The 26,596-nt window shown below is 43.2% G+C and overlaps 1 protein-coding gene across 5 annotated transcripts; it reads right to left on the bottom strand.

Moving 5' to 3' along the window:
- Window positions 1-1,086: 1,086 nt before the first annotated feature.
- Window positions 1,087-26,318, bottom strand: GLYR1 (glyoxylate reductase 1 homolog). Of its 5 annotated transcripts, none has more exons than XM_031595435.2 (17): window positions 26,167-26,290; window positions 25,498-25,627; window positions 24,082-24,118; window positions 22,939-23,018; window positions 15,382-15,520; window positions 14,538-14,780; window positions 11,494-11,580; window positions 10,534-10,590; window positions 9,455-9,505; window positions 9,289-9,362; window positions 7,461-7,560; window positions 6,354-6,464; window positions 5,963-6,064; window positions 4,731-4,893; window positions 4,099-4,278; window positions 3,493-3,617; window positions 1,087-3,135 (listed from the first exon to the last, which is right to left on the bottom strand). In XM_031595435.2, the coding sequence occupies exons 5-17, from the start codon at window positions 15,466-15,468 to the stop codon at window positions 3,061-3,063; spliced, it is 1,455 nt and encodes a 484-aa protein (XP_031451295.1). In that variant the 5' UTR covers window positions 15,469-15,520; window positions 22,939-23,018; window positions 24,082-24,118; window positions 25,498-25,627; window positions 26,167-26,290; the 3' UTR covers window positions 1,087-3,060. The 5 variants fall into 5 exon arrangements, with proteins under 5 accessions (XP_031451295.1, XP_031451294.1, XP_090007318.1 ...); XM_031595434.2 differs by having other exon boundaries at window positions 25,438-25,627; XM_090151192.1 differs by lacking the exon at window positions 25,498-25,627 and having other exon boundaries at window positions 5,963-6,059; window positions 6,352-6,464; window positions 26,167-26,318.
- Window positions 26,319-26,596: the final 278 nt, after the last annotated feature.

Consider the following 26,596-nt stretch of genomic DNA (forward strand, 5'->3'; position numbering starts at 1 on the left):
AGGCAAAAAATAAAAATTCACAACCTTAATTAACGATAGGATCTATCATTGAGGAGAAAAGAAACTGCTTTTCTTACAAGCTTCTCACAAGTGTCACATTGTCTCTTTAAAAAGGAGGGAGTCAAAAAAACCGCAATTTGCTAAAACAAATCTTCATAAAAAGGAACTTTACAGAATTGTCAACAATATTAAGACAACACTGACTAGCCACTTTTATTAGAGCATCTCTCAATCCACAGCTCTCCCCTCCCCGGACCTCAGGCCTAGGAACAGAGCAAGATCCACCTTCGGAGGCTACACACATAAATAAAAGAACCCGAGCAAGACTGAAATGCGTCAGCCTCACACAGCACCTGCCACAGCCCACTCTCCACCATTTAACCCCTCCTCCTTGCTTTGCATCCACTCCCGAGCTCTGTGCCCCACTCCTGGCCCCCCACAAAGCCAGCCAGAGGCTGCAGGAACGGCTGGCAGCGCCCACAGAAGAACCACCTCTGCTCTGAGAAAGGCAGCAGTTCTGGGAAACGAGACCTGCAGCACTGAGGGATCCCTCTCACAGGGATGGTTCTCTGAATACACTTTGCAACGTATGTCATGAGACTTGAGAGCTCCTCTTGCATTCCCAGTTTGCAGAGGCACCGCGGAGTAAAAAGATGACGACACCACTCCTTGATGACACCCGCTCAGACCCATTCTTCAATCTACTCCAAGAGTCTGCTGCACTGACCTGGAACAGTTCTGTGCTCAGTGGGTCTGGGACAGCACCTCCCACTCCCTTATTTCCCAAACACACCTCAAGCTACAAGACTCGTGGTCTTATCCCCTGCCCCCAAAACACAACTATCCGCAGATGCCCTGAATATGTGATTTCCTAACTGCAATGTGTTTAATCAAGGTCTGCTGATGCTAACAGCTCTGTGAGATGGGAAATGTGTAAAGGTCAGAAGCAGGCCGATGGGCAGTTTTCCTGGGTACTTATATGTGCCTTTAATATGAATATCTACATGCAGGATGACAGTTGTATTGTCAAAGAAACACATGTGCATAACTAATACTGCTCAGAGATATCACTGACAAATGGGCAAAGAAATGCCAACAGATCTATTACTAGATGTCTGCCACAGGACAATGCGTAACACAGTATTAGCCTACAAATAACAGTGACTGCAGCAGGAGAAATATTCACCAAAGTAACATTTACAGCATTAGATGTTAGATGTCATGTCTCACAACAAAGAACCTGGTAGCTTCCTCTGTTTCTTAACAAGGTGCCCCTGAACCATATACACTTGCTGCAGATAGCAGGATCGGTAAGAAATCCTAAGCCACAGGAAAGTTTCCATAAATAGCCATTAAGTTCCTAGAAAAATAAGATGGTGAGAGGGGCAGACCTCAAGGATTTAGAGCAGCATGGTCTAATTTTAATTTGCTTTCTTTCCTTTCAGAATCCCAAACGAAGGAAGGAGATTGTGCCACTGAGCAGCGACTTTGACTAATAACATTTCTTACTGGCATTTTACTAACTCTCAAATCTAAAATGGAAGAATCCTCCTAAAAGGCTAACACTGAGAGGTTAAAAATAAACAAACATGCTCTGTGCATTTTTTACAAACAGGCATCCTTTGGACTCTGGGTTGCTCTGCTACCAACAGAGATCATCTCTGCTCCTCAGCTTTGGCCTCTGCAGTTCAAGTCTCACATGTTTAGACTACAGCTCAGCAGCAGTATTAGCCTCCCATTACACCCACCAGTCTTCCTAGAAGTTGGTACCCGGCCACAAGCAGAGTCACAAGTACAGGGAATATTCTCATGCTGTGCTAGTGTTGTTCTCAGAGAAGTAACACTAAGAATACTTACGGAAAATTTGACATGTATAAAGATCACTAATCATTACACGAAATATCCCTGTGAGGTAGGTAATTATCACCCACCTTTGAAGATGGGCAATCAAGTTAACAGATAAAATGACCATGAAAAGGCCAGAGATAGCACGGGAAGGAGATCAGGAGCCTCCATCTCTTGGCACCACGATCATTCCTCTCACACCTTTCAGACTCATCACTCTGCTTGTGACACTGCTACAATCCAAGACACCTTTGTAACTATTGACTCTTAGGGTAAAAAAAAGAAAGCAAATAGTAAAGCAACACAAACTAAGGCCAGGAGCAACCCCCTAAAGTTTGTTCCTTCACCAAATTAAACACCTCTGGCTAAATTTTAAGCTAAATGTTTCTCTTGCAGCTTTTTATGCAAGTCTGTGTGAAGCTCCCATGCTGTTTGTGGGGTGGGCAGCTGCCATTAGCCTTTTAGGAGGCCACACTTAGTTACACTGATATACTCTCATTTTCAGTAAGGTTTGTGTTCCCTATGCTAGAGTTGTCTGTACAGGGGAAGACTTGGATGCAATCTGTTCTCAACAATATGAGGAATTTCTCCATCAAGGTGCTGGGGAGGTGGAAGTTTAAAAAGAAACAGAATCAAGACAGTGTTGCATGCAACCCCATTACCTTCTGGAACTGTCATTCTCCTCCACGGGAGGTGCTTTGTTCTCAAACATGGGTGACAAACAGGAATGCTCCTCACCTTACTTGGGACCAAGGACTTTACAGATATTCACAGGTAGATGGGATGTAGTCACCTGTTCCCCTTGATGCAAAAAGTCCAACACACGCATTATTTCACAGCAAAGGAGAAAGGGGATCGTTAGAAACAGCATCTTGGACAAGCATACAAAGAAGAAAATAAAAGCAGCCAAGCAGCAGATTTCTGCTGAGAAATCAGAGTTGCCTCAGAGCTTCTGAACAAGCCGCCACTGTTCTGTTCCATGACTGTCAGTGCATGGCATGGATTTTCTAATTAGACTGCAACAATCCGAGCCCCCTCCTCCCCCCCTTCTGCCACCAGGGGAAGGCTGACCGCAGCAGCTGCCTCCATGGCAGATCTCAAAGTCTGTGTATAAAAGGAAATGGAGAGACAGAGATGGACTGGTCCAGAGTTAAAACCCAGTATCATAATAATATTAATCAATAATCATAGTATTAACAGTAAGAATGGTGCAGCCTAGTGGATGTAGGCCCTGTACACTGCAGACATGTCGTTGTCTGATTGGTCCAACGCTTTTGCTCGTTTATAGACCTAGAGAAGAGAAATTAGAAAAGGATCAGTGCCTGCTCTTATGAGAAGTCTTTCCCTAGCAGAAAAATTACTTTCCTGATCACTACAAACCAAAAAACTGCACAGTGCTTCAAATAAATTCACCAGCACAGATCAGAACACTCCAGGTTTTCTTTAGGTCATCTGTTTTCACTGATGTAATACTGTAAGAGCTTCTACCATCAAATGAAATTAAATTCCATCCCACTCAGAATATATTTCAATTGCTGTTCCTTTCTCTTAGACAGCACATAACTCTTAGATTTTGTCCCTTGGTGACAAACAGCTCTAACTCCGCCTACTGAACAAACACTGAGTAACACACATCTGAACACTCACCTCATTGGCAGCAGCTGCCATAGGAGTTGGATGGTTGACAGAATCACCCAGTGCAATAGCTAATCTAAGATCCTTCTGTATGTATTTCAGGTAAAAATCAGGTTTAAAGTTTCCTTGCAAGATATCTGTTGAGAGGAATGCATGCAAAAAAAGTAAGCATGACAAAAGTAAATCAAGCCTATCACACTGCAAGGTCATGCAATTTAACACCAAATCTCCCTTTCCCATGGTGATTACTGGGAACACTGCTTCTAGCTCTTCTGTTTCTCTGCTTTGTATCCTCATCCCACCACTTCTGCCCACTGACAAAGTGAGCTCAGATTTCTAAGCAGCTTGCCCTCCATTTCACTTATTACCCCATCCCAAATGAAATCACTGTCAACTCAAGACCTGAGCAGGCTGCAGACAATGCAGAGCTTGAGATGTATTCTCAGAGTCTCTGTCTATAAAGGTTAACGAATAGAACTCAACTGTTCATTTTCAGAATGCTTAAAGCACTCAGAATCCTAGGCTGATGAAGCTGGGATGATTCCCTCCCTTCCTTCATTAACTGAAATGTTGGCAGACTGTGACAAATGTCCTATAATAAAACAAAGAGAACTTTACTTTGGCACTTCTGGTCCAGGAAGATGCTGGCAAGTTGTCCCTGATTGAGGATATCCAGAAGGGTCTGTTGGGACTGACCAGTCACTTGAGCCAAAGTCAGTCCTTCTGCTATTGTAGCCATGAAGCTGCCTTGGACCATGTTCACGATCAGCATCATCTTGGCAGCATTGCCTACTTCACCTGGAAGCAAAATACAGCACTGAACATTCCTCCAGAACAGATGCAGCAACCTTGCTCCCCCACCCCACGCAGTATTAACACTACTACGCTTTCCATACTGATCCCAAACACTTTAGAGCTGCCCCTTCTCCTTACAGGCTTTGGAAAACTTAGCTGTTTCCCATGCACTTGAACAACAGGAGAAAGCAAAGTATCATTTTAAAATAAAAAGCAACACAGATTCTCCAAAATGAGACAATACTCAAAGAAGAAAACTTAGTCTGAAGGCTCTGAAGTTGGCAGAATTCCAGAGGAGCGGGCTGGTTTCCCGTACTGCCTATGGAGACAAAAACAGCCAGTCCTTCTTGCCAACAGCATACAAAGATGATATATATGCCTCTGACTCCTTCCTGAATACCCCAGTCCTTGCACTGACTAAGAATCTGCTATCAGGCTCTTGGTGTTTCAGTTACCTAGAAAAAAAGAGGTCTTCCCCATCGCTTGGAAACAGCTACTGCAGTCCTCATATAAACCCCTGTCACCAGCTGCCAAGATCACAAGCATCCCATCATTTGATAGCTGCTGATTTCCTGAGACTGGTGCTTCCAAAAAGCGACCACCCCGGGACACTATCACCTGGAAAAATAGTATCTCTGGTTAGCAGTGCATAAACAGCAGGCATTGATCCTGAATAGGCAGCACAGCAAGAGCACTATCTGAGGACAGAATTTTAAAGCACAAACAGCTTAGACACAAAAACAGGAGAGGGAAGCACTGTAATACACCTAACATTATGCATGACACACTGAAAGGTGTTCCTGAGCATAAAAGTTGCCTTCATTCTCAGCAACATTTCTTATCTTAATGATGAATATTTTCCAGCAGCTGAGCTTACGTGCTTCTACCATGGCACCCTGTAATGGCCAAGAAACAGTGCTGAAGCTGTACACGAAGCATAGCACTCACAGATTATTTACTTTGTATTTAACTCCTCTTCCCCAAAGATGAAAGGCCTCTGACAGAACTCTTTGGCCAGACATTTACTAATATGTGTGACTATGCATTTTCCAAATTCCTGTGTTATGCATTATTGCATCATCTCTGCTTAAAACTTCTCCAATACTATCTTCCCTTCTTTCTGCAATAAAACACACTCATTTAAGGGCTGAGGATGATAATCAAAATGTCAAGGAAGAAATAAAAAATGCCACGCCAGAAATAAATCAAAACACTTTTACATCAATCCTCCCTTCAAAAACTTCTACAGAGTGAAATATGAAGGCACTCCTTCCCTATAACCAGGGCACCTAAAATAAGATCACGTATTTTATCAGTTTATGGACACTTACACATCCAGATAGTGTTCCTCCTCCTGTTTGCTACAGAACACCAAATCTGTACCAAATCTATACTAATAGTTCCATAGGGTTAAAAACTCAGCAGGCAGTTTGCAATGGTGCCACCTGACAGCCCTGACAAATCCAGAGGCTTTGCCGCTATCATCAGAGTACATCTTATCCAGCTCTGTTCACTGGTCAAGATGTGACAATTCATTCTGTCTCACCTGCTTGAGACTTGAGTCTCCCCTAGAAGAAGTCAAGAAATCTTACAAAACATATGTATCATCAACAGCTTAAATCTTGAAACAAGTACTGCAGTACTGCTACTGAATCACAAGTGTTAGAGGATCCGCTAAGGTGATTACCTGGGCCAATTCTGTGACTGTATCTGCATCCACAGTGGACATATCCACGTAACACTTCCCTGGTCGAATCCCCTGCAACACTCCACTCGGACCAAGCACCAGCTGTGAGGAACAGAAGAGCGGTAAAGCAATAGGGTGTCTGCAAAGAAACTCAAACCCTCAAGTCCAAGAAAGTCTGGCACTGCAGTGTAGTCTTCTAAAACGATATCAAAACCCAATCCCCATGGATTATCTTTCTGCGAGTAAAAGGGAGAGAGGTAAGTATGACTTTGCTGGGAAACAATTCTACGTATTTGTCCTGCCCAGCACCTGCAATAACCCAGGCTACCTTCATCAGTAGGAATCAGAACTAGCACTGAACGGTGGAGGAAGAACAAGAGCTAATCCTTACATCCTTTGCTGCTTTTGGATCTGATACACAGGCAAAGGTGATGTCACAGGTGGAGACAACTTCAGCAGGGGTTCTTCCCAGCCGTGCCCCTTCCTGGATGAACAAATCACACTGCAAAAGTCACAAATTGAAATGTAAGTAAAATTAAGTACAAACCAAATGGGTTCTCTAGCATTTTGATGAAACAAACTTTACTGCCAGACTCAACATGAGTCAAATATATTAATAATTCAGTAAGTTGGGTTTTGTTGGTTCATCTCCTACACCCAAGGGGCTCCTCTGTAGCTTTTCTGAACCCTCAAGAGAAGAGCTTCAAAACAAATGCACAAGAGAGAAGGCTTAGGTGATAAACTGTAAGAGATTGAATGTTGCAGTTTTTAAGAGAGAGGAGTACAAAAGAACTGGTAAACAGAACAAAAGGTGTTGCTGACCAGTAAACAGGATATGCACAGCTGAGACTGACAAAGGCTTTTAAAGGGCTGCTGTTCCAAATTCTTAGTTCCTTCCCACCCTATCTCCTTGTTTTGTAGTTAGAAAACATCCTTAAAAAACCCTTTGCTATTTTACAATACAATTGACGTGTGCACATTTCCTCCTCCACTACAGTTGCTAGAATACAACTGTATAGCCATTTAGCTCCATTTCAACATTGAAAAGGAACCTGGTCTCATGTCATGACACAGCACGTTTGCCACAGAATCTTCAGCCACTGCCAACAGCACAATGGATGCTTAGATGAAGCTGTGGTCAAGAAGAGTATCTCACCACACCACTCCTGGGATCAACTTCCCAGCACGTGGTCCTTTTGTCAAGCTCCAAAACACAATGACTTAGCTACCTGAATCAGCAGTATGCCCAGGAAGAACTTTATGTTGCAATCCTCAACAGGGACACAAAGCTGCAACAGCAACGTGGTGGGAACTGTTCACAGCTTCTAGTATGAAGTGGCCACCCACAAGCACTCAGGAAATAATAATAAAACAAGGCGGCAAACATACCTGTGCTTCTTGAGCATCCTCTCCCAGGCACCAGCGATTGGTGACTAGAGGTAGTAGGAACATGTTTTAAAAAAGGAAAGTATTATCTTTATCTAAGGTATGTGCCTACCTTCTCAGCAGTCCGGTTCCAGACAGTGACAGTGTGACCCATCTTCAGTAAGTTGGAGACGATGCCACTTCCCATCAGACCAAGTCCCAGAAATCCTATCCTAAAGGGAAGAAAGAAGCATTAATGCAGGGAGGGGATTATGTAACAGATAAGCAATTGCCATCAGCTTCCCTTGATCCTGGAAGCGATCAGGAGTAAAACCTGGAGCACAACCAGCAAAAACCAGACTACAACGCAGCCACAGCAAGAACAGGACTTCCAAATTGGGAAGACACTGTGCTTAACAGCAAGCCAGTGTTTGTTTTGCATACTAAGCATCGCTAACAATTTCCTCTAGAAAGACTCAAGTCTGCTTTGGAAGAGTAGCTGAATGCTAAAGGTTGAGGGGCTGTTTGTTCTTCATTAGTTTGCTTTTAATTAAATTTACTGCTCTTGTGCTTTCTGCTGCTAGCCATCGCTGTACTGAAGAAAGAGGTCAACTGCAGATCAGCAGGTGCTTCTCTAATTTACTTTTTGATTTTTGAACCAAGTCACACAAACAATGACTTGTTTGTACTACTGAATGATACATTACTACTTTTACTTCAGTAAAACTCAGAAAGAACTACTGTACTATGCATCTCACACAGTCCAAAGGTCTAAACCTCTCCACAGCTGCAATTCAACAAAAAAAATTGTAATAGTCCTGTACAGGTCAACGTGAGTGATAATCACAGATAACTGCTGCCTTCCCTCTCCTAAGATGGGGAGAGTTTTGCTCCGTCATTTCAAGAAAAAGACAACAAAGTAACAAGTTTCATCTCCATAATTACCTGTAATTGGAACTCTCTGGCAGTCTCTGCTGCAGCAAGCTTCTTACCTACCCACAATAGTAGGAATTTCTGAATTGTTCACTTACACGCCTGATGTAACCTCAGCCTCACAATTCCCAAAAGGTAATTTTTCATAGCTAGCCATACTACAGTTGCACTACGGCTTTCTCAAGTCACCTGTACTCTCCCAACCATTACTTTTTTTGTTAGAGCAAACTAATTCAGGCAGATCACAAGTCACTACAGGTTCTTTCAACAGCTTAATGTCCATCTATTCACAAAGCTCTGAAACAGACCTTCCCTCTCTCCCTCTCCCAACCCAGCTCTGAGCCATGCTTTCCTGAGAGACTATTTTACCTGAACAGCTTCATTGTTATTTTGGTTCCCCGTGAGTACAGCTGAGAATTTATATCCCATGAGAAATGACCCCAACGGCAAACAGCAAGGCCTGAGTGCAATTTGAACACAGCGGAAGTTACAGAGTGAAACAGGAAGCTCAAGTGAGGCTCGTCTCACTCTAGAAAGGAGAACGGGGACGTTAGAAGAAACCAGAAAGCTCACGTGCTGCATAGCAAAGCTCCTGTGCTGGGAACCTCCCTCTTCCGCTCGCCTTCTAATGCTCAGGGCAGCAACCAGACAGCCCTAGTCAACTGCCACGCACCACTGGAGAAAGATATCCTTTTATCGCCCTGCCCCACATGGCATTCAGAAATATTGCTTCTTCATATTTTGCAACGTGCCCTGCAGGAAAAGGGCAACTGCAGGAAAGCACTGAGATGCAAGTACATCCAGGGCAGACCTTGTTCTAAACTCTCCTGCAGTACAGCTCCTGTTTTGATTTTAGCTGCCTCCCTCCCACCTCCACCCAAATGAGTGTTTCACACAAGGACAGAGGAGATCTCTAGAGAGAAATGTTAGGTTTATTTATTCTCAGTGACAAGCTGGATAATGGCCGCATGTATGAGATGGAAAGGAGAAAAGGAAGGGAAATGGCTGAAGTGCGTTGGAGATCTTACTTTTTGTCTGTGGGTGTGATACTGCCATTGACTGCCGTGCTGTCTGCTGCCTGGATGGAGGTGGATCCTGTTTCCTGGAGGAAGAAAAAAAGACCATACAGCTCTGGAGGAACTGCCAGTCCTTGTGATAATACAGAAAATCCATCAAAGCAAACATCTGTCTCACCTCTTCACAAACCTTCAGCTTCTTTGTGATGGCTTGATAGCAGACAGCTGGCTGTATGGATAAAACAAAGCATTCAGGGGAAAGACAGTGCTGATTTGCTCTGCTGAGCAAACAGACCATATCCTCACTACAAAGAAAACAGGCAGCTCACCCACACACCATCTGCAGCACAGGAAAGCTCTCAGGCTTCCCTCAAACAGAGAAAATAAAACCCTATTGTAACATACTAAGTTCTCCCCTTCCTACCCTACTCTAACAATTCAGACTGTTTTCTGATGCAGGGACTACAAAATCCTTTCTGTAGTTCACACAGCAGGCACTCCAGCGTTGAGGATACAGCATATCCTCACTCTCACATCCGAATCAAAGAACACAGATCTCTATAGCCTGCCACAGAGCACCGTGCAGGCGCTCATTATGTCACTGTAGCTGCTGAAGCAAAGCATTTTTGTTAACCTAAGGCAGCACGTGGCTTACAGCAGTGTGTGAAGGCTGCTCCTGCTCAGGCTGCTTATTCTGAGCTGCTCTTAATCTGTCTCTGCACAGATCCTCAGCCAGATATAAACTGTTTTTTCATTTAATTTGATATTTTGTTTTCCTCCTGACATTCACAGGCTGAATATAAAATCCTGCATGGTTTCTGACTCTAAAGTTGGCTACATTTTACATGGAGCTTTTCTAGGTAGGGGCAACTGTCTTGCCACATTCAGTTAATTAACAAATTCATCCAGATGAAGAAATTGGAAGGACAACCATCAAACATATAACAGGGTTGTAATTAGTAAATTATCACCTTCCAGCCTTCATATTCAATCTGCAGAATTTAACAGAACAAGTCTGCTGAATGCTGGTGCTAGGTAATCTTTGATGTCTTGAACTATTTGTTGTCCTTAGTGCCAAATTACTCTAAATGCTGGAAAGTAACCAAATGGTAAGATCGCACACGAGAGTCTCATTGCTACTAGGCCCCAAAGAAGAGAAATTCAGAGCTGGTTATGTATTTAGACCTTCATTCCAGCAAAGGGCAGGATGCCAAGTTAGAGCAATCAGCAGAATTATCCTCTCTGCCAAATCCTCACCTTCTCCGTCTGGCTCAGCAGGAAGTGATGGAAGTGTGGATCACTGTCCTTCACAGGCTACAGAGAAAAAGTACAGACTCAGAAACATTCCCAGAGTGTCACTGAGCAACCACATCACTATTCCCTTGTTCTCCCAAGCTGCATAATAACAACTTCAGGTGGGAAATATTTAATGCATGACAGCTGTATGAAGCAGTTTGTTTTGATGTAGCAGTTTACATTGTGTTTCATTTCCAAAAGCAAAGCCATTCAAGTCACATCCCTTATTTCTCAATTTCTGCAGGAAAATCAAAACAAAACTATCAGCAGGATTAACAAGGGAAGAAGTAGCCTCTCCTTCTTATCCGTAGTCCCAGATCCCACCTCCTTCTCCTAATGAAACAAAAACTCTTTCCAGCTTCCAAGGAATTCCTTAAAACATACTCATGGTGGGTAGTGGCTGAACATTAATCTTAGCAGTCACATGATGGGCATCTGGAGAGTTCATTTCTCCAATGAACACTCTAAGCACTAGCCTAGAGTTGCATTCTTCTTACTGTGCTTGATCATTTAATTATTTAAGTACAAAATGAAAGATTTCCAAAAGCTGATTATGAAGGAAACTGAAGTAAACCATCCGATATCACATTATCCAGACACAGAGAGCCTATCCAAGTCTTCTCTTCCAGTTCTGGAAAGCCAGTCACAGAAATATTTTTGAAATCAGAAGTGCAAAAACACATGCAGCAAGTTAGGTGTGAATTTGCAGACTGCTTCACAAGGACAAAAATCTCACTTTCCAACATACTTACTAGCTGCCCAAAGGTATTGTTCAGTTTTGTTATGCTACAGAATGACAAAGAAAGCACTTTAAGAGAGAATTCCACTCTCTACTAATGTAGAACAAAAGGTTCTACACCATCTTCAGCTAGGAACTAAGCTTGCAGAACTATGCTGTAAAGCCAGCCCAGGGTTTCTCACCTCACTGACGCTTGGTGGCCATTTAAATCCAGCCACTGTTCCAGTCATCACTCTTTTCACTGTACTTGACTCTGGAATTGTGAGGTCCTGAGAAGATACAAGGGAGATCAGAAAAGAGCTTACAAACTGGCTAAGTGGCTGGTAACAGCAAAATGATTGCAAGTGCACATACACAGTTTTTAAAAGCACTATGCATGCCTTTCCACAAAGAGGTAATATTCCAAGCAGAAGGTGTATTATCAACACAGGTGATGCAAAGTGGAAAAAAAAACAAGAACAAAAAACAAGAACTGTCAACAACAAAATTCAACCAGTTACATATGAAGAACAGTTTTTCCAGAAGCTGTAACAGAAATTATCACACTTGTGTAATCATGCAATGAGAGAGAAACAAATGAACAAACTTGATCCAGCATTTCCCTCTGGTGGATGCAAAAATCTAAACAAATGGGTAAAGAACATCACTACAGTCAGACAGATGTTTGAGCTGTTCCTCATCCTCCACTGTCATTAAAAAAGGCAGCAGCCTACCTGTTAGCAGGAAAACAAAAACCTGCTTAAGTATGCACCTCATACAGTCACACCTGCTGTAGTTTCCAGAATGCATGAAACTGGAAATCATACATGGACTGTTTCCCATTCCTTAACATGTCACCACGATCCTTAAAGCACCTTTATTTTACTGTTGTTAAATTTTGATCTGTTCATCCTTATTTCCACAAGTAAAGATTAAAACATAGATCTTTATGATTTATGAAGAGAACATGCAGGGCTTCTATATTGTATTAGACCTTCCTGAGATGAAGATTCAGAAATGAAATGCACTTCCTGCAAATGCACAGTGTGCCTTAGTGTCCACAAAGAACCACCAGAGATGAGCACTGTTTACAAAACAAGGAAGAACAAGGCTGCTGGAGGTAACTGACACTGATGCAAACATTTCATCTGATAGCAACGACAACTTAGATATCAGCCTCCAACCTTAAAGTGCCACTGTACACTAGAACTCTCTTTTTGAAGACCATATTGCTGCTTCAACTGGCAAAGCAAGGATGAAATCTGCTCATATACATAAGTAGTCATGTTGGTCCTTTGAAAATATCCATATAAACTTGAAAATGAGAGTATCTGAATGAACATGTATGCCTAAAGGGCATTTCTAGATAGACCATGCCTCAGTAAAAACTGAATCCTCTAATTTTATGCATCCCGAGTGCTTGGAAAGGTAGCTGAACTGTGACTGAACAAAACAAAGGAACCAAAAAAGAAAAAATACATCCCAAATACCAACGCTGCAGTAATTCAGACCAGTGACAAACATTTTCTTCCCCCTAGCACTAATAATTCTGGGAAGTTATGAGACCCAGGTAAGCAGAATGTATGATTTCAAATTTATGTCATGGATTGAAAAAGTGTTATGACAGTGCTGTTATAATTTCACAGTGATTTCTCTAATTATCAGTATACTGCCTTTCAGAACTTGCACAGTTACTTTCCTACAGAAGCCAGCTTACTTTCACAGTCTGCAGCAAGGCATTCATCCCCTAGCTGGCAAACTCTTTGTGATAAGCTGTTTGAAGCCACTCCACTTGCAGTTTCCCAGTAAAAATTTCTAGTGCCATAATTAAGTCACTCTAAGCTCTCTCTAATACCCTAAGGCAGCTCATACAATAAAAACTAAGCATGCAGTGTGTCAGCACTACTGGAATTCCCCCACCATTCATTTTGATTAGTTTGGATTGAATTTACCTCAAAGACAAAAAAGCATTTTACATTAGGGAAAAAATGGTCCAGGGCTTTATCATAGCAGATACATTCAAAGATATGACGTGATTATAACATCTCAGAAGGGTAAGCTAAGGTGCTCATAAAGTGTTTTTCTGCAGTCAAGTCAAAAGATTTACAATTAACAGTAATTCACCTCTTTGCATCCAACTTCTCCTTCTTCCAATTCCCCCCAAAAGGAGAAACTGATGGGTTCTGTCACATGATGTGATTTAACAGAAACTGGCTTAAAAAAAAAAAAAGCCAGTATCTCTTACAACCGGCTTCATTTTTACCACCAAGGCATCAAGAGTTTGCTATTCAACCTGTTAAGGCCAATCCTGTAACATTTCAGGGAATGGAAACCAACTATTTTGAGTTGCATCCTGAAACACACTGAAAGCAAAGCCAGCGAGGCACAGAGTAGCACAGTCCCTCTGAAGCAGTGGTGAGCAAGCACACTGTTGTAGCATGGTGCATCAACTGAAGCCTCCCAACAGTCTTCAGGTGTTGTCTCCAGTGAAGAACACGTGTTGTAGTAATCCACTGAAATTTCTATCCATTTGGACAAGAAAGATCTGGACCACAACAGGGAGCTCCACAATAAATAAAAATGGGTACTCTGCACAACAGTAGACAAAATATTGCTGGCTACTGCTTCTGTCATGACACACAGAAGTAAACAAGGGAAGTAACAAGGATAAAATAATAATGCTCCAGTGCCGGACCTTTATAATGGAGAATGGAAATATATTCTATAGCATAGAAGTGAATACAACTAGTTCTTCTGGTGCATTATTCCCATGCTACACGAATTTCTTCTTCACACCTTAGTCCTTAAGAACATCCCACCCTCAGTAAGCACAGAGGGTGAAGTTAAGAGACTATAAATCACTTAATCATATAAAGCAGATGAGATGGGAAAAGTCAGAAATCAGATGAAGAGCCACACCTCCTCACTAATCCTGCATCAGCTGAATTTGAGGGATGATAAGATGGAAGGTGGAGTCTCATGAGACAGCTCTCAAAGCCCTCTCAAAGATATGACTAGAGCCACTCAAAGCAACTAAATAGTAAAAATGCACATGAAGAATCAACAACTTGCTTGTCAAAGGTATCCGACAGCCAGTTGGTCTAAAAGAAGCAACACGGAAGAGCTTAAAAAAAAACTGATACTGAACTGATATTCTTCACACTGGCCTATTAGTTAAGGTGCCAGTCATCCCTAAGTCCACCTGCAAAGTCCACAGAGGGCACTGGCGGACATGCACAACACAAACCTTCTCATCCTTGGGTGGACGCCCCCGCTTTCGGGGGCTCTGATCCTGGGTTCTTTTCAAAGGTGACTTTGATCCTCTCTCTGACGATACAGAAGAGACCCTCTTTTTTCCTTCCCCTGTGCCCTTCTTCAACTTCCCTTCAGACAAACTGGCTTTGCGTTTCTCTTCACCAGCAGATTGCTTGCCTCTTTCTTCACTGGAATTACGCCGATTCTTCTCTTCACTGGAGTTATGGGAAGATGCCTGAGAGATTACAGAATAGAAGACAGTAAGGAAAGAAGAGAAGAGCTAGAATGACTTTCATGCAAAACCAAGGATGCAAAGGACCGCCATGCTGTTTACTATGAGGCAAACCAACAGCATGGGAACATGAAAACTAGACTGCTAGCCCCTTGAAGTCGGTGAGTGAAGTTCCTTGTTAGTTCACCTGTAAAAACACTCACTTTGAGTCACTGAGTAACAGAACAGGACATCTGAAGACTCAGGTGGGAGTGCATACACACGCATGCACTTCCACTAACAGTAAGATTGGTAGCTATCACATCCAAGTCCAAGACTTAAGATTGATTTATGAATTCAAAGCAGATCAATCAGCCTCTTCAGTTTCTCCATCAGCGTAACAAGTCTTTTCACCCCTCATCAGACAAGACTGAACAGGGAAGAGGAAAGGTTAAGAAAAAATAAAAATTTAAAATTGGGGGGAAAAAAGATGAAAATGAAAACAAAATCCTCCCCAACAAATTGCCAGAAGCAATCAACTCCTTTTAAACAAAAACACGTTTCACCATCATTTACTCCAAGACTTATTTTTATGCACATGATAAAGAAGAACCCACTCACTCACCTGGTCCTTGCCTTTGGTTTTTCTAAGAAACTCCTCCACGGCATCCACGGCTTGCTGGAAGCGCTTACCCTTGTTAATCTTTATCATTTCCTCTTTGTGCAGGTGATAAGGCTTCAGCTGTTCCACTTTGATCCAAGCACTTGAAATAGAGAAAAAAATCGGTTATATTCTCCAACAGCAGCTTCCTCAACCACCCAGCTCCTAGAAATAGAGACACATTTCTTGTCCAGAGCAATCAATAACAAGCTTTCCACAGCCTGAAGGACTGCAATGTCTGCATTCACTGAGAACTTTTTTCTGGCACTTTTACTTGGTTTCTCCCTCATGTTACACACACTCCTCTGCTAGCATTACTCCCTCTAAGCACTACTGACATACTCCATCAGCAGACTAGCCCTTAGATGTGATCACAAGCACCTGTTCAGAACAAAGGCTGACCAGTGACCTCTCCTGTACCACCAGGAGGAACATCCACAATCACATGCCTCTGTATTTGGTAGCCCCTAGTATTAATCTGTTCACAGTGCTGTTAAAAGTCATCAATCCCTTGCTCAAGCACACTGTGCTCTAGTAACCACTATTTCTAGTTAGAAATCAGCTCGCTGAAGATAGACTGAAACTTTTTGTGCCTCATGTGGGGAGAGTTAAGGTTCCCTGACAGAGTTGACTGCAGAAGTAGCAGCATCCTTTCCACGGTGCCATACAGCCTACACCACGATTCTGTCATTGCCTGGAAACAGAACTCAGTATTCTCTTGCACACCAAGCTGAATCTTTCTGCTTAGTTTACATCATCTTTGTAATAACTGACTTAACATGCTATAGAAAGTCAAATTGTTTGTTTTCAGATTGAAGTCTGCAGTCAGCAACTCTCAGTGAACCCCCCCTACATGCCCAAACTTCACAGTGACATATCCTAACATTCACTGAGATGCAAAGGCCTTTTTTGTGACTCTGAAGGACAAAACATACCTGGGTACTATGCAACATCAACCCACACTAAGTCTTTCCATTGTGTATAGAAAGGACATAAAATTTGTCAGTATGCTGTAAGAAGGCACATGAAGTGTTGTTCCCAGATTTGAATTACAGAATAAGAAGTGTCTCTTCTTCCAAGGCACTCTCTTATGTTTCTTTCTATCTGCACATACTACGCCTTTTCACTGCACATGCTTATTATTTTATTTCCCCCGTTACTTTTTCCACTGGAATGGAGAAAGCCTGAAGCACAAAGCTCTCTGCTCCCTGGCTTAGAAGGTACATTTTAGCACTTGCAATCACCCAGTCTCCAAGGCAAACTCACAAGTAAGGAACAGCCTTCAGCGCTGCCTCAGGGGAAGATAAACAAAAAGGGTCTCTTCCAGTTTATCCTTTGTGTGCCACCCACTTGGAGGACCTTCTGTAAGGTACAACGTGTCTTCTGACACTGCATGTCCGTCCATAAAGCACTTGTGTGTTTCTGACAGCTGAAAACTAAACCATTTTCCACCAAACACACTCATTCATGTTTCTGGAAAGGATCTCTTTTTTTTTTTGTTAAGCAATGACCTCACAGCTATTATTTATAGAAGAGGTCTCCAGGATGCAACATTTAAAAGGAACTACAACTCAGCAATGAATGAACATCCTAGAAAAGAAAAAGTGAAGTCACATTACTAAAGCTGACATATTTTAAGATGAGACTGTTTTCATATTGTGGCACAGTCATCCAATACCCAAAAAGAATTGGTTAAATAGGAAGTGAAAAAGGTGTTAAAAATCTACATTTTAGTAACAGACTTCTCTGCTAATCTCTTCATGCCCTTTCAAAATAGCATTCCTAGAAAAACCCTTAAAAAAATCCACATTCTAATCATAAACAACAAACAAAAATGTTCGTGGGGAAGCAGAGCTAAGTGTGAATGTGACCAAGAGCAGCATGGAAAATGGTGGCATAGAAGTAACACAGCCAGAGGGAACAGATTCAGATTCACTGTATGAGCTTGGTACAGGTAACAAGGCCTTAAAGCATGCTGCTTTTAGCCATTTTCCAGTCTGAAGATATCAATTCCTAAAGACAGCCTGAAAAATTGGAGAGATGGAAGTGGCAGAAGTTGCACATACACCCACATTTGGCAAAACTTACAGTTAGCTCTGCTGAACGGTGGCACTACCTCCAAATTTCTTTTACTTACTGGAGCATGGGAAAGTTTGCAAAGCTTACACTGTGCCAGTTGAGAGGCCCACACTAAGTGCTAACACAGCCAGCTTCAAAAATCACAAGAGAATAGCCTGGGCCTGGAAGTAGCCAGTGTTAGCTAGCACACAAGAAGCCAGATGGAGAAAATCAAGATGGATTTTGTGATGGAATGCTGAACTTTCTCATCAGTACTGGCATGATGACGAGTAAAATCACACAGCTGAGCTCTCTGATTTATTACATACAGTTTTTAAAGGAAATTTAAAAGAAGCACAAAGATGATCTCATTTACGTTAAATCATACAGCTGAGCAACTAAAAGGAAGGGGTATTTTGCAGAAGAACAAGCAGCAGGTCAGTGCTGAGAAAAGCGTGTAATAATGACAAATGTACAGTGGACATACACCTTTGGAGATATCAGCAGCAAAGGGCCAAGAAGTTCTGACTACAGTAATGTTCAGCTATGGCACTATGCTGAGAGATGTCTAACAACATTCCAGCTGGCTCTGGCACACAGCAGCCTGCCTACAGCAACATGGAGCTCTGTATGGGCTACATCCAGCTGAAAACAGCAGCAAGCTAACCCTCTGTTTGCTCAGCCTATAGTGGAGAATGGCTTGAGAGCAGTCCTGAGGAGAAAGATTTGGGGATGTGAGAGAATGAAAGATTCAATACGAGTAAGAATGTGTCCCTGAAGCCCAAAATGACAAACATATCCTAGGCTGCATCAATAGAAGTGTGACCAACAAGATGAAGGTGATTCTGCCCCTCTGATATTGTGAGACCCCACCTGGAATACTGTGTACAATTCTGGAACCCCCAACACAAGAAGGAAATGGAGTTGTTGGAGCAGGTCCAGAGGAGTGCACAAAGATGATCAGAGGATGGAGCACCTCCCCTGTGAAGACAGACTGAGAGAGCTGGGGCTGTTCAGCCTGGAGAAGAGAAGGCTCCAGGGACACCTCAGAGCCCTTCCCAGACCTGAAGGTGCCTACAGGAAAGCCGAGGAAGGAATTTTTATAAGGGCAGGTAGCAAGAGGACAAGGGGAAATGGTTTTAAACTGGAAGAGGGTAGCTTTAGCCTAGATATCAGGAAGAAATTCTTTACTGTGAGTGTGGTGAGACACTGGCACAGGTTGCCCACCGAGGCTGTGGATGTCCCCTGCCTGGAAGCACTCTACTACCACTACCTGGAGGCCAGGCTGTGTGGGACTGTGAGCAACCTGGGCTTTAGGAGGTGTCCCTGCTACAGCAGGGGGTTGGAATGAGATGGTCTTGAAGGCCCCTTCCAACCCAAACCGCCCTATGATTCTATGATAACCTCTGGCTCCTTATATTCCCAAAGCTCCTTATATTCACATCCAACACCTGACAAACTTCGAATGTCTTCTGATGTCAGGATCTCAAAGAATGTTTTATAAAGACTACATCCAATAATTTCTCTCCCCCTAAGAAGACAGAGAGAACAGTGGCATAAGAAGAGCAAACATGTTGGCATAACAGCAGCGTATGGAGGATGGGAAGAAAGAAGTCTGTGCTGAAGTTGTTGGGCCTAATGCAAATAGGCTGCAGATGACTCTATTTACCTTGGACTGCAAGCTTCCTCCCATTTTTCCTTGATGTAGCAGACAGGAAGTGACCCCTAACCCCAGCACTTCTAGTGAGACTGTTTACTTTTGTACTGATGCTTCAAAAAGTTGTTCTGAGTAAGAATGGGCTGCTCCAGTTACCTATTAAGACTCTGATACGTGACTTACAAGATTATATGGCTATCACAGCATTTCTACAGCGTGTGTGTGTGTGCCCACAGCCTGCAAGACTTCCTGCTGCTTCCAGTTAAGTAGTTAGCTTAGAAGAAGTCGAACGGTTTCCAAACAGGCCATGAAATCTAAGAATATTTGCAACTGGATGGAATGCACTGAGAATTTATGGAAGATTAACAGACTATGAGCCTGCCAGCCTAGTCATCCTACCAACTAACAGTAAGAAAGAAGCATGCACACCAACTTCTGAGTTCTTACACCACTGCCCTCAATTACTACAATGCTGAACCAATGTTTCATGTGACAAGACTGTAGCTTGGAAAAGCTCCTTTTATTTTCCAGGCTAAGAAGTACAGCTAGAAACGCTGATAAGAGGTCAAAGTTCCATTGCAATTTAGAAAGGTTTAAGTTCCAATAACTGAATGTTGTTGCACACTTGTCATTTCTCTGGGCTGGAAATATCAGCTGTTATCGATTCTGGATGAAGAATCATTTTAATGTGAAGTCACTCTGAGGACAGATACTCAGGAAGGTAAGTCCAGACAGACTCAGAAAATCTCACTATTGGAAAGTAAGTTAATAGAGGCATTTCATGATTATGTGCACCACAACTAAGGAAATCAGTTAGAACAGGACATGGACATTACATGAACATCTAGGTGGCCCGCTCTGCCATACAGTACAGGTGCATATGTCACACTTTGAACCAAAAAACAAATTCCTTTTCCATGGGTAAAAATAGTTCTCTTCTAGAAAATCTACCAGCCTGAAATCAACAGAGCAACTCTACCAACTGAACAAACAGAACTCTGAGCTCAGCAGGAACTTTCAAAAGCCAACACTTACAGAGCAGTCGGACTGCACTCTACTCTCCTTTTTGTGTCTTTCACTGCAGCTACACAGAGCCTTCCAGGTAATGCATTCTTTTCATCACTGCAGCATCAAACTAAGCCAGTATTAGCATGTATACCTTATGCACATATCATGTCCAAGGTTACAGCTAAAGCAGTGAATTTTCTTTACAGTTGTACCTCAACTCATTCAGGATTTCAAGAATAACCAGTGCCTATCTATACACTACAGCAAAAGCACTGCCAAACAGAACATTTTCATTCACTCAACCACTCTGCTCACAGATGTGCCTTCACACTGCAAATCAATTCTCACGTTTAAGCAGCTTTCTCCTTAATCTTTGGTAGGGGAAACTGTAACCATGCAAGTCAGAAGGAAAGAGCCTTTCTCCAGCCTGAAATGGTGGCATTTCAGAATTCCTCAGAAGAAAACAGACCATCCACGCTCTGAGATTACCTATCATTGACAAACTGGCTGGCAACCACCCTCAATGCTTTGTGAGGACTCTACCCACCACCAAGCACCGCCTTCACCTGTGTAAGGTGACAATGAGTGAAGGGCTCACGCCCAAACACCCATCTGTTAAACGTTGGCACAGCAAGGCAGTAACAGAAGATCCATGAAATTTGATCAATGGTATCAACTTGGAAGGGGCAGAAAGATGTAAATGCAAGAAAACAGGAGCAATACACACTGGAACACAAGTACAGGCCTATGTATTCATCAGACCATGGACTACAGCCAGTGACAGGAGCTCTGCATCCTCCCATTTCTAATTCTGTTCATTATGTAGTGATTTTTTGTCAGTTTGGTATTTCCACTCCCTGTTTACATACACCTTAAAAAAAAAAAAAGGTATTTGTAAAACACATTAGTTTACTTACACAAAATAAAAGGATTTTTCCTCCCAACATCAACATTTAAAGTGAAATGATTTAAAGTCTTTGTGACTCTGCTCAGAGATAAGGATTTTCTCATGGTTCTAACACCAGTAAAACTCCCAGGTACACAAGATTCTCTTTCTCCTGTCTAAAAACATTATTTTTAGGGGCAGCAAAAGAGACAGTATTTACTTCTAATCAATTTTCAGACAGAGTATGCAAGACAAAGCAAGAAGGTTTCTGAGCAATAATCATGGAGCAGGAATTAATTAAATCCCACAAGCAGCAGGGGTGCGAAGGGCAGCCCTACACGTGTGTGCATTCAGCACCACTGTGTGAGATGGCTGAATCTTCCCAAGCCAGAATCTAGAAACACAGAGTAAACCCCAGCTGCTTATATGTCTGAACTCTTCACCTGCAACCAAACTGCTCATCTCAGTGACACAACCTTAAGACATACAACCACTTTCTCCAAACTTTTCTTAATACAGAACATCTCTGTATTTGATCCAAAAACACAAAATACAAAAATCAAGAGTAAGCTAACAGGATAGAAACAGTCAATTTCCTCAACTTAGATTCAAAGAATTGTTCAGGTTGGAAAAGACCTTCAAGATCATCGAGTCCAACCACAACCCAACCATACTACCTCTAACTTTAACAGCCCACCCCTAAATCATGTCCCTGAGCACCACATCCAAAAGGTTTTTAAACACACTCAGGGATGGTTACTCAACCACCTCCTTGAGGAGCCTGTTCCAGTGCTTAACAACCCTTTCTGTAAAGAAGTTTTCTGTAAAGAACTTTGAGAGCTTGAGTTAGTTAATAAGAAAAAAAAAAAAAAAAACATTATTTGACTTCAAATCAATGTTCACCTGCCTTATGTTACCACAGATCCAGCAAACCTTCCTATTTGTGTGCAGCACTCATTTCTGCTCCATCAAGTACAGATTCCATTTCTTAATCATAGAATGGCCTGGGTTGAAAAGGACCACAATGCTCTTCTAGTTTCAACCCCCTGCTACGTGCAGGGTCACCAACCACCAGACCAGGCTGCCCAGAGCCAGGCCTTGAAATGGACAACTGATATTTTAAAATTATTTTTGCTTAAAATCTTTTCAATTGAAAACAGTTTCCTTAAGAAGCATCCATTAATTGGTCTCAATTCATTACTTCTGTTCCCACCAAAAATAAGGTGTTTTCTAAAATTCTGCAAATGATTGGAGGATTGCATGACTTAATGACTCCTATCACATGACTTAATGCCAAATAGCAACAAACAAAGGGGAAAAGTGAAAACCAGCAAAATAATTTTCAGCTTCACAAAAGGCAAGTTTTCAGGCTTTTTTACTCCAAATTGTAAATACCATCGTGCAGGTATGTTTGGAATCAACAAATTCAGCTGTGCGAAAAGGGAGCCTACAAAAGTCCAATGCTGCAAACCCTTTCTAAAGCACAGGAAGAATGTTTTCAGTCATCAAGCATGAGAATACATTCTGATCAGGAGTAGCAAGTACAAAGCCACATTATTCTTCATGGCAGTACATGAATGCCCTTAGCTGCACCTTTCTCAAACAGTTACATGCCAAAACCTAACTCAGTCATATCACACCTACTCCCCTAAAAATGGCAAGTTACCAAGAACTTCCCTTCCCATCATCAACTAAAACCCTAATGTGACCGAGTACAGAAGTCTCTGCAGCCTTCATACACCCACAAGAGGCGACAGCATGCACTAAGAGATGGATTTCTTTGCAAGTAGATCAATGAAACTCTCACAAAGCCACGCTTTGCTGCGTTGGGAAAACTTTCTTCCATGAAAAAAAATAACAAACATGTTACATGAAGCAGCATTTTCATGGGATGAGAACAAGCATTACATACTGATCTTCTGTTCCAAAAAACTTCACGAAGAAGCACTTTTTTCCACGAGGTTTCTTCAGATCTTTAGGTGGATTAACAATCTGAAGGCAATTACAGGTGAAAGTTAAAATAAAGTACATAATGAAAGACCATACTCTGATTTTACTATCTGGCATTCGAATTTTTGCAGATTTTTAGTTATTTTTACTGCTAACTACGAAGACAACTTGAATCTGCTATAATTCAATGTGTATCCTCATATATACCCTTAGATATGCAGCAGCAGACTGAAAAAAAAAAAACAAATGCCAGTTATACATCAGCACCAATCCCTAGCAAGGCTATTCCCAATAGGTAAGCCAGGAATCTTTCTTAACTTTATCAGTCCAAATGGCACTTAAGGGAACTTGTTCCACTTCGCTACCTTAACCATTTATATTTTATATTCTTAATAAGAAAACTACTCTGCAAGTAAAGCGTGAAGTAGTGGTGAAGAGAAAAGCAGCCACTGTCACACAGGTGACACCACAGGGGAGCCTGGACTTAACCTGATCCAAAGACAGGAGTGAAACTAAACGTTTATGGTTGTCAGCTGCATTAATTGCATTTTCCTCTGTGGCATGCTTTTGTGTGAGCACCCTCACACCTCATACATACACCAAAAATAAAAACAAAGTCCTTCAATGGAAATGGTAATTATAAAAAAGTGCCATTTTAAAATCTTTTTGGACTTTCATCAGCAACAAATTTAAAAAAACACACTCAACATCTGTAATTATTACTTAAATACCACCACTCTAAAACAGTATCTTGAAGGCAGATTCTTTATTTCTATTATTTTAACCAAGTTACTATGGAAGGGAAGAGAAATGCTTTCTGGAAGTTGACAGGGGTTGGTCTGGGGAAAACAATCAGTTCCAGTGCTGGATGAACTGCTTTTCATCACACCTGAGCTAACAGCTCAGTGACAGAGTGAACTTCTACATCAATTAAAACCCCAGTTGGGTCACAGTTCAGATTCATGTGGATGGTATATAAAAAAACAAAAAATGTAAAGCAAAAACTAACACTAATCTCGAACTGAAAAGCTTTCAGGTAAAGCTTTGTCTGTGCAGAGGGAAAAACAAAACCACCAAGAAAACAACAACAAAAAACCCAACTCACCTTTCCTGGCCATGGTGGGTACCGACCCAGCTTCCCCCTAGGGAGAAATGGAAGAATTAGGCAGCAGGAACAGAGACGGGGGGGAAAAAGAAAAATCCACAACATCCCAATTCTACCTCTTTCTATTACATCATGTTTCTCATACTGAGAAATACAATTTATAGTCAAAACCTACCGTGACAGGCAAGGCGCAAGCACTCGACACGGGTACAGATACCTGTACCTGAACTAAGCCTCTATAAAGTCTGCATGAGCTGGCTGCACGATCAGAATTTAAGTCAGAAGAACCAGCAGCAGCACAGCTACTGCCTGGAAGACTGGATGCTACAGCTTTTATTTCTCCTGTAAGACTGGATATTCTCTCACAAGGAACTGAGATAAGCAGTGATGCAGGCAACCAAACTAAAGATTACATTGGTAACTTATATCCCTCAGGACAGAGCAGTCCAGTAGGCACAGAAGGGATGGATTTACAGCTCAGACAGCTGAGATTCTTAGAAGTTCTCACAGGGAAGCACTAATTGGCAGGACCCCGACACCAGGTGTTCCACTGTCACATTTTTCAGATGCTTGCCATCACAGGTGGTGATGTGCTAAAGACAGAAAAGAGCCCAAAGAAAGGCAGAAAAATTTACTTCCTACACTTGTGTGTGTTTCAATTACAGGAACTAAATAAAACTATTTTCTCACAGAGGAGCAGAAGAGACATTAGCCTTAGATCACAACATGCCAGCTTTATTGCTACCTTACCCTTCCCACCTACAGAAGCTGCAGTACTCTCACAGAAGTCATTTGGTTGGTGCCTTGCAAGAAAGCAAGAGAGAATCTGTAGAGTCTGCCAACTCTTAAGCAAAAAAACTCCCAACAAGAGGCATTCCAGCCCCTCCTGAGATGGGAATGTTACCCAGAAGATTCTGTAGCGATGATCAGGCAGAGCTACTGCCAAGAGCTTTAACCAAGCTCACAGCTCATAACTGATGCTTCCGTCCGTGTGCTGAACAAGATGCTTAAAGCTTTTTGTATGTTACTGTCTCATTGCTATAGATCTTCTGCAATGGTGCCAGGGATGGTAGCTGTCTAGTCTGTCACGTACAAAACTAAAGCAGGACGATCTGCATTCCAACACCAAGAGCACTGCACTGCCCAAATGCCTGTTTGAAGCAAATGGTGCTGAAAAGAAGCTTTATTTACTTTCTTGGATATATTAAACAGCTTCACAGCACTGTCCATTTTTCAGATGAGAAATTGCAGCTGTCACACAGCCAGGAGCACACCTTTCTTTTTACCTGAGACAAACATGCAAACCTGTGTGGTGGGGATTAGCTACTTCTTGCAGGCCCTACAGGAAGCCCTAACCTGTCCGGTGAAGCAGAGCCTCAAGAGAGCCTCTCCAAGCACTTGGAGATCAGTGCTTACAGGCCTCGAAGGAATCCCCTCAGTTCTCCCGATCGGGAAATACAAAACCACAGCTCTTCGACTACTGGAAGGTAAAACTGGAGTGACAAAGGGAAGGAGCTTCTGTGAGCTTCAAGGAGAACATCCTAACCTGCAAAAAAAACAAAAAGGTGCTTTCCCATGTTATTGTGCTGCTTGGCTGATGCACTCGTTCACCACCTTACTCGCTTACTTATTTTCCTTCTCGCTCCTCTCGGAAGGAGACCGCATTTCCAGCCCAGCAATCAATGACCGCCCCTCGGTCCCGCTGCCCCACTCCGCCCCGAGCCCCGCTGCCCCCGATGCCGAACCCGGCAGCCGTCACCACCACCGCCGCCGCTGCCATCCCCCGGGGGCGGCGTGAAGAGGAACGGCGAAACTCAGCGCCCGCCTTCCCGAACCCCTCCCCAGCCCGTCCCTCCCCGCCGCAGGGCCTCGGTCTCTCCGTGGCCTCGGGGTGGCACCGCCCGGCCCAGCCCCACCGCCGCGCTCGGCCGAACCGGGCGCAGCCCCGCCGCCGCCCCGCCCGCCTCTGCGCCGCTCCGGGCGGAGCCTCAGCGCCGCTCCCTCGGGCACCGCGGAAGGCGCCTTCTCCGCCCGCACGCCCAATTCACGCCCCGCCGCCCCACCGCCGGCCCGCACCACACTCACCACACCAAGTCTCCGAGCCTCAGACTCACGGCCGCCATCTTACCGACACCGCCGCCGCCGCGCAAGGCCTGCCGGGACAGGACGGCACCCCCCGCGGGGCGGGGGGCCGCGGCGGCGCTGATTGGCCAGACGCGGTCACGTGGGCGGGAGGGCTGTCAGCGCCGCTCCCCCGGGGTGTGGCTGCCGCTGCGGCGCCCGTCGCGTTCGGGTACCGCCTGGCTTGGGGCGTCCGCTGCTCTGTGGGCGGCGGTGCCGGCGCCTCGCCGCCCTTTAGAGAGAATCTGTCATCGAACCTGACTGCCCGTCTTTTGGCTTAAAGCCGCTCCCCTTGCTGGGAGTATCTCGTTCCAAACTGGCATTTGTCGATTTAAGCGGACATGTCTGCCCCTTTCCAGCTCCACGCTCCTTTCAGGAGAGATGCGGCACGTTA

Source organism: Phasianus colchicus, chromosome 16, assembly GCF_987193195.1.
Source record: "Phasianus colchicus chromosome 16, bPhaCol1.hap1.1, whole genome shotgun sequence".
In the NCBI taxonomy this organism is placed as follows: domain Eukaryota; kingdom Metazoa; phylum Chordata; class Aves; order Galliformes; family Phasianidae; genus Phasianus; species Phasianus colchicus.

Coding starts and splice junctions, on each gene's coding strand:
- GLYR1 (XM_031595437.2), bottom strand. CDS start 26,204: ATGGCGGCCGTGAGTCTGAGGCTCGGAGACTTGGTGTG. Junction 9,506..10,533: donor TGCTGAGCCAGACGGAGAAG/GTGAGGATTTGG, acceptor TTATCCATACAG/CCAGCTGTCTGCTATCAAGC. Junction 6,065..6,353: donor ATCCAAAAGCAGCAAAGGAT/GTAAGGATTAGC, acceptor TGTTCCTCACAG/CTGGTGCTTGGTCCGAGTGG.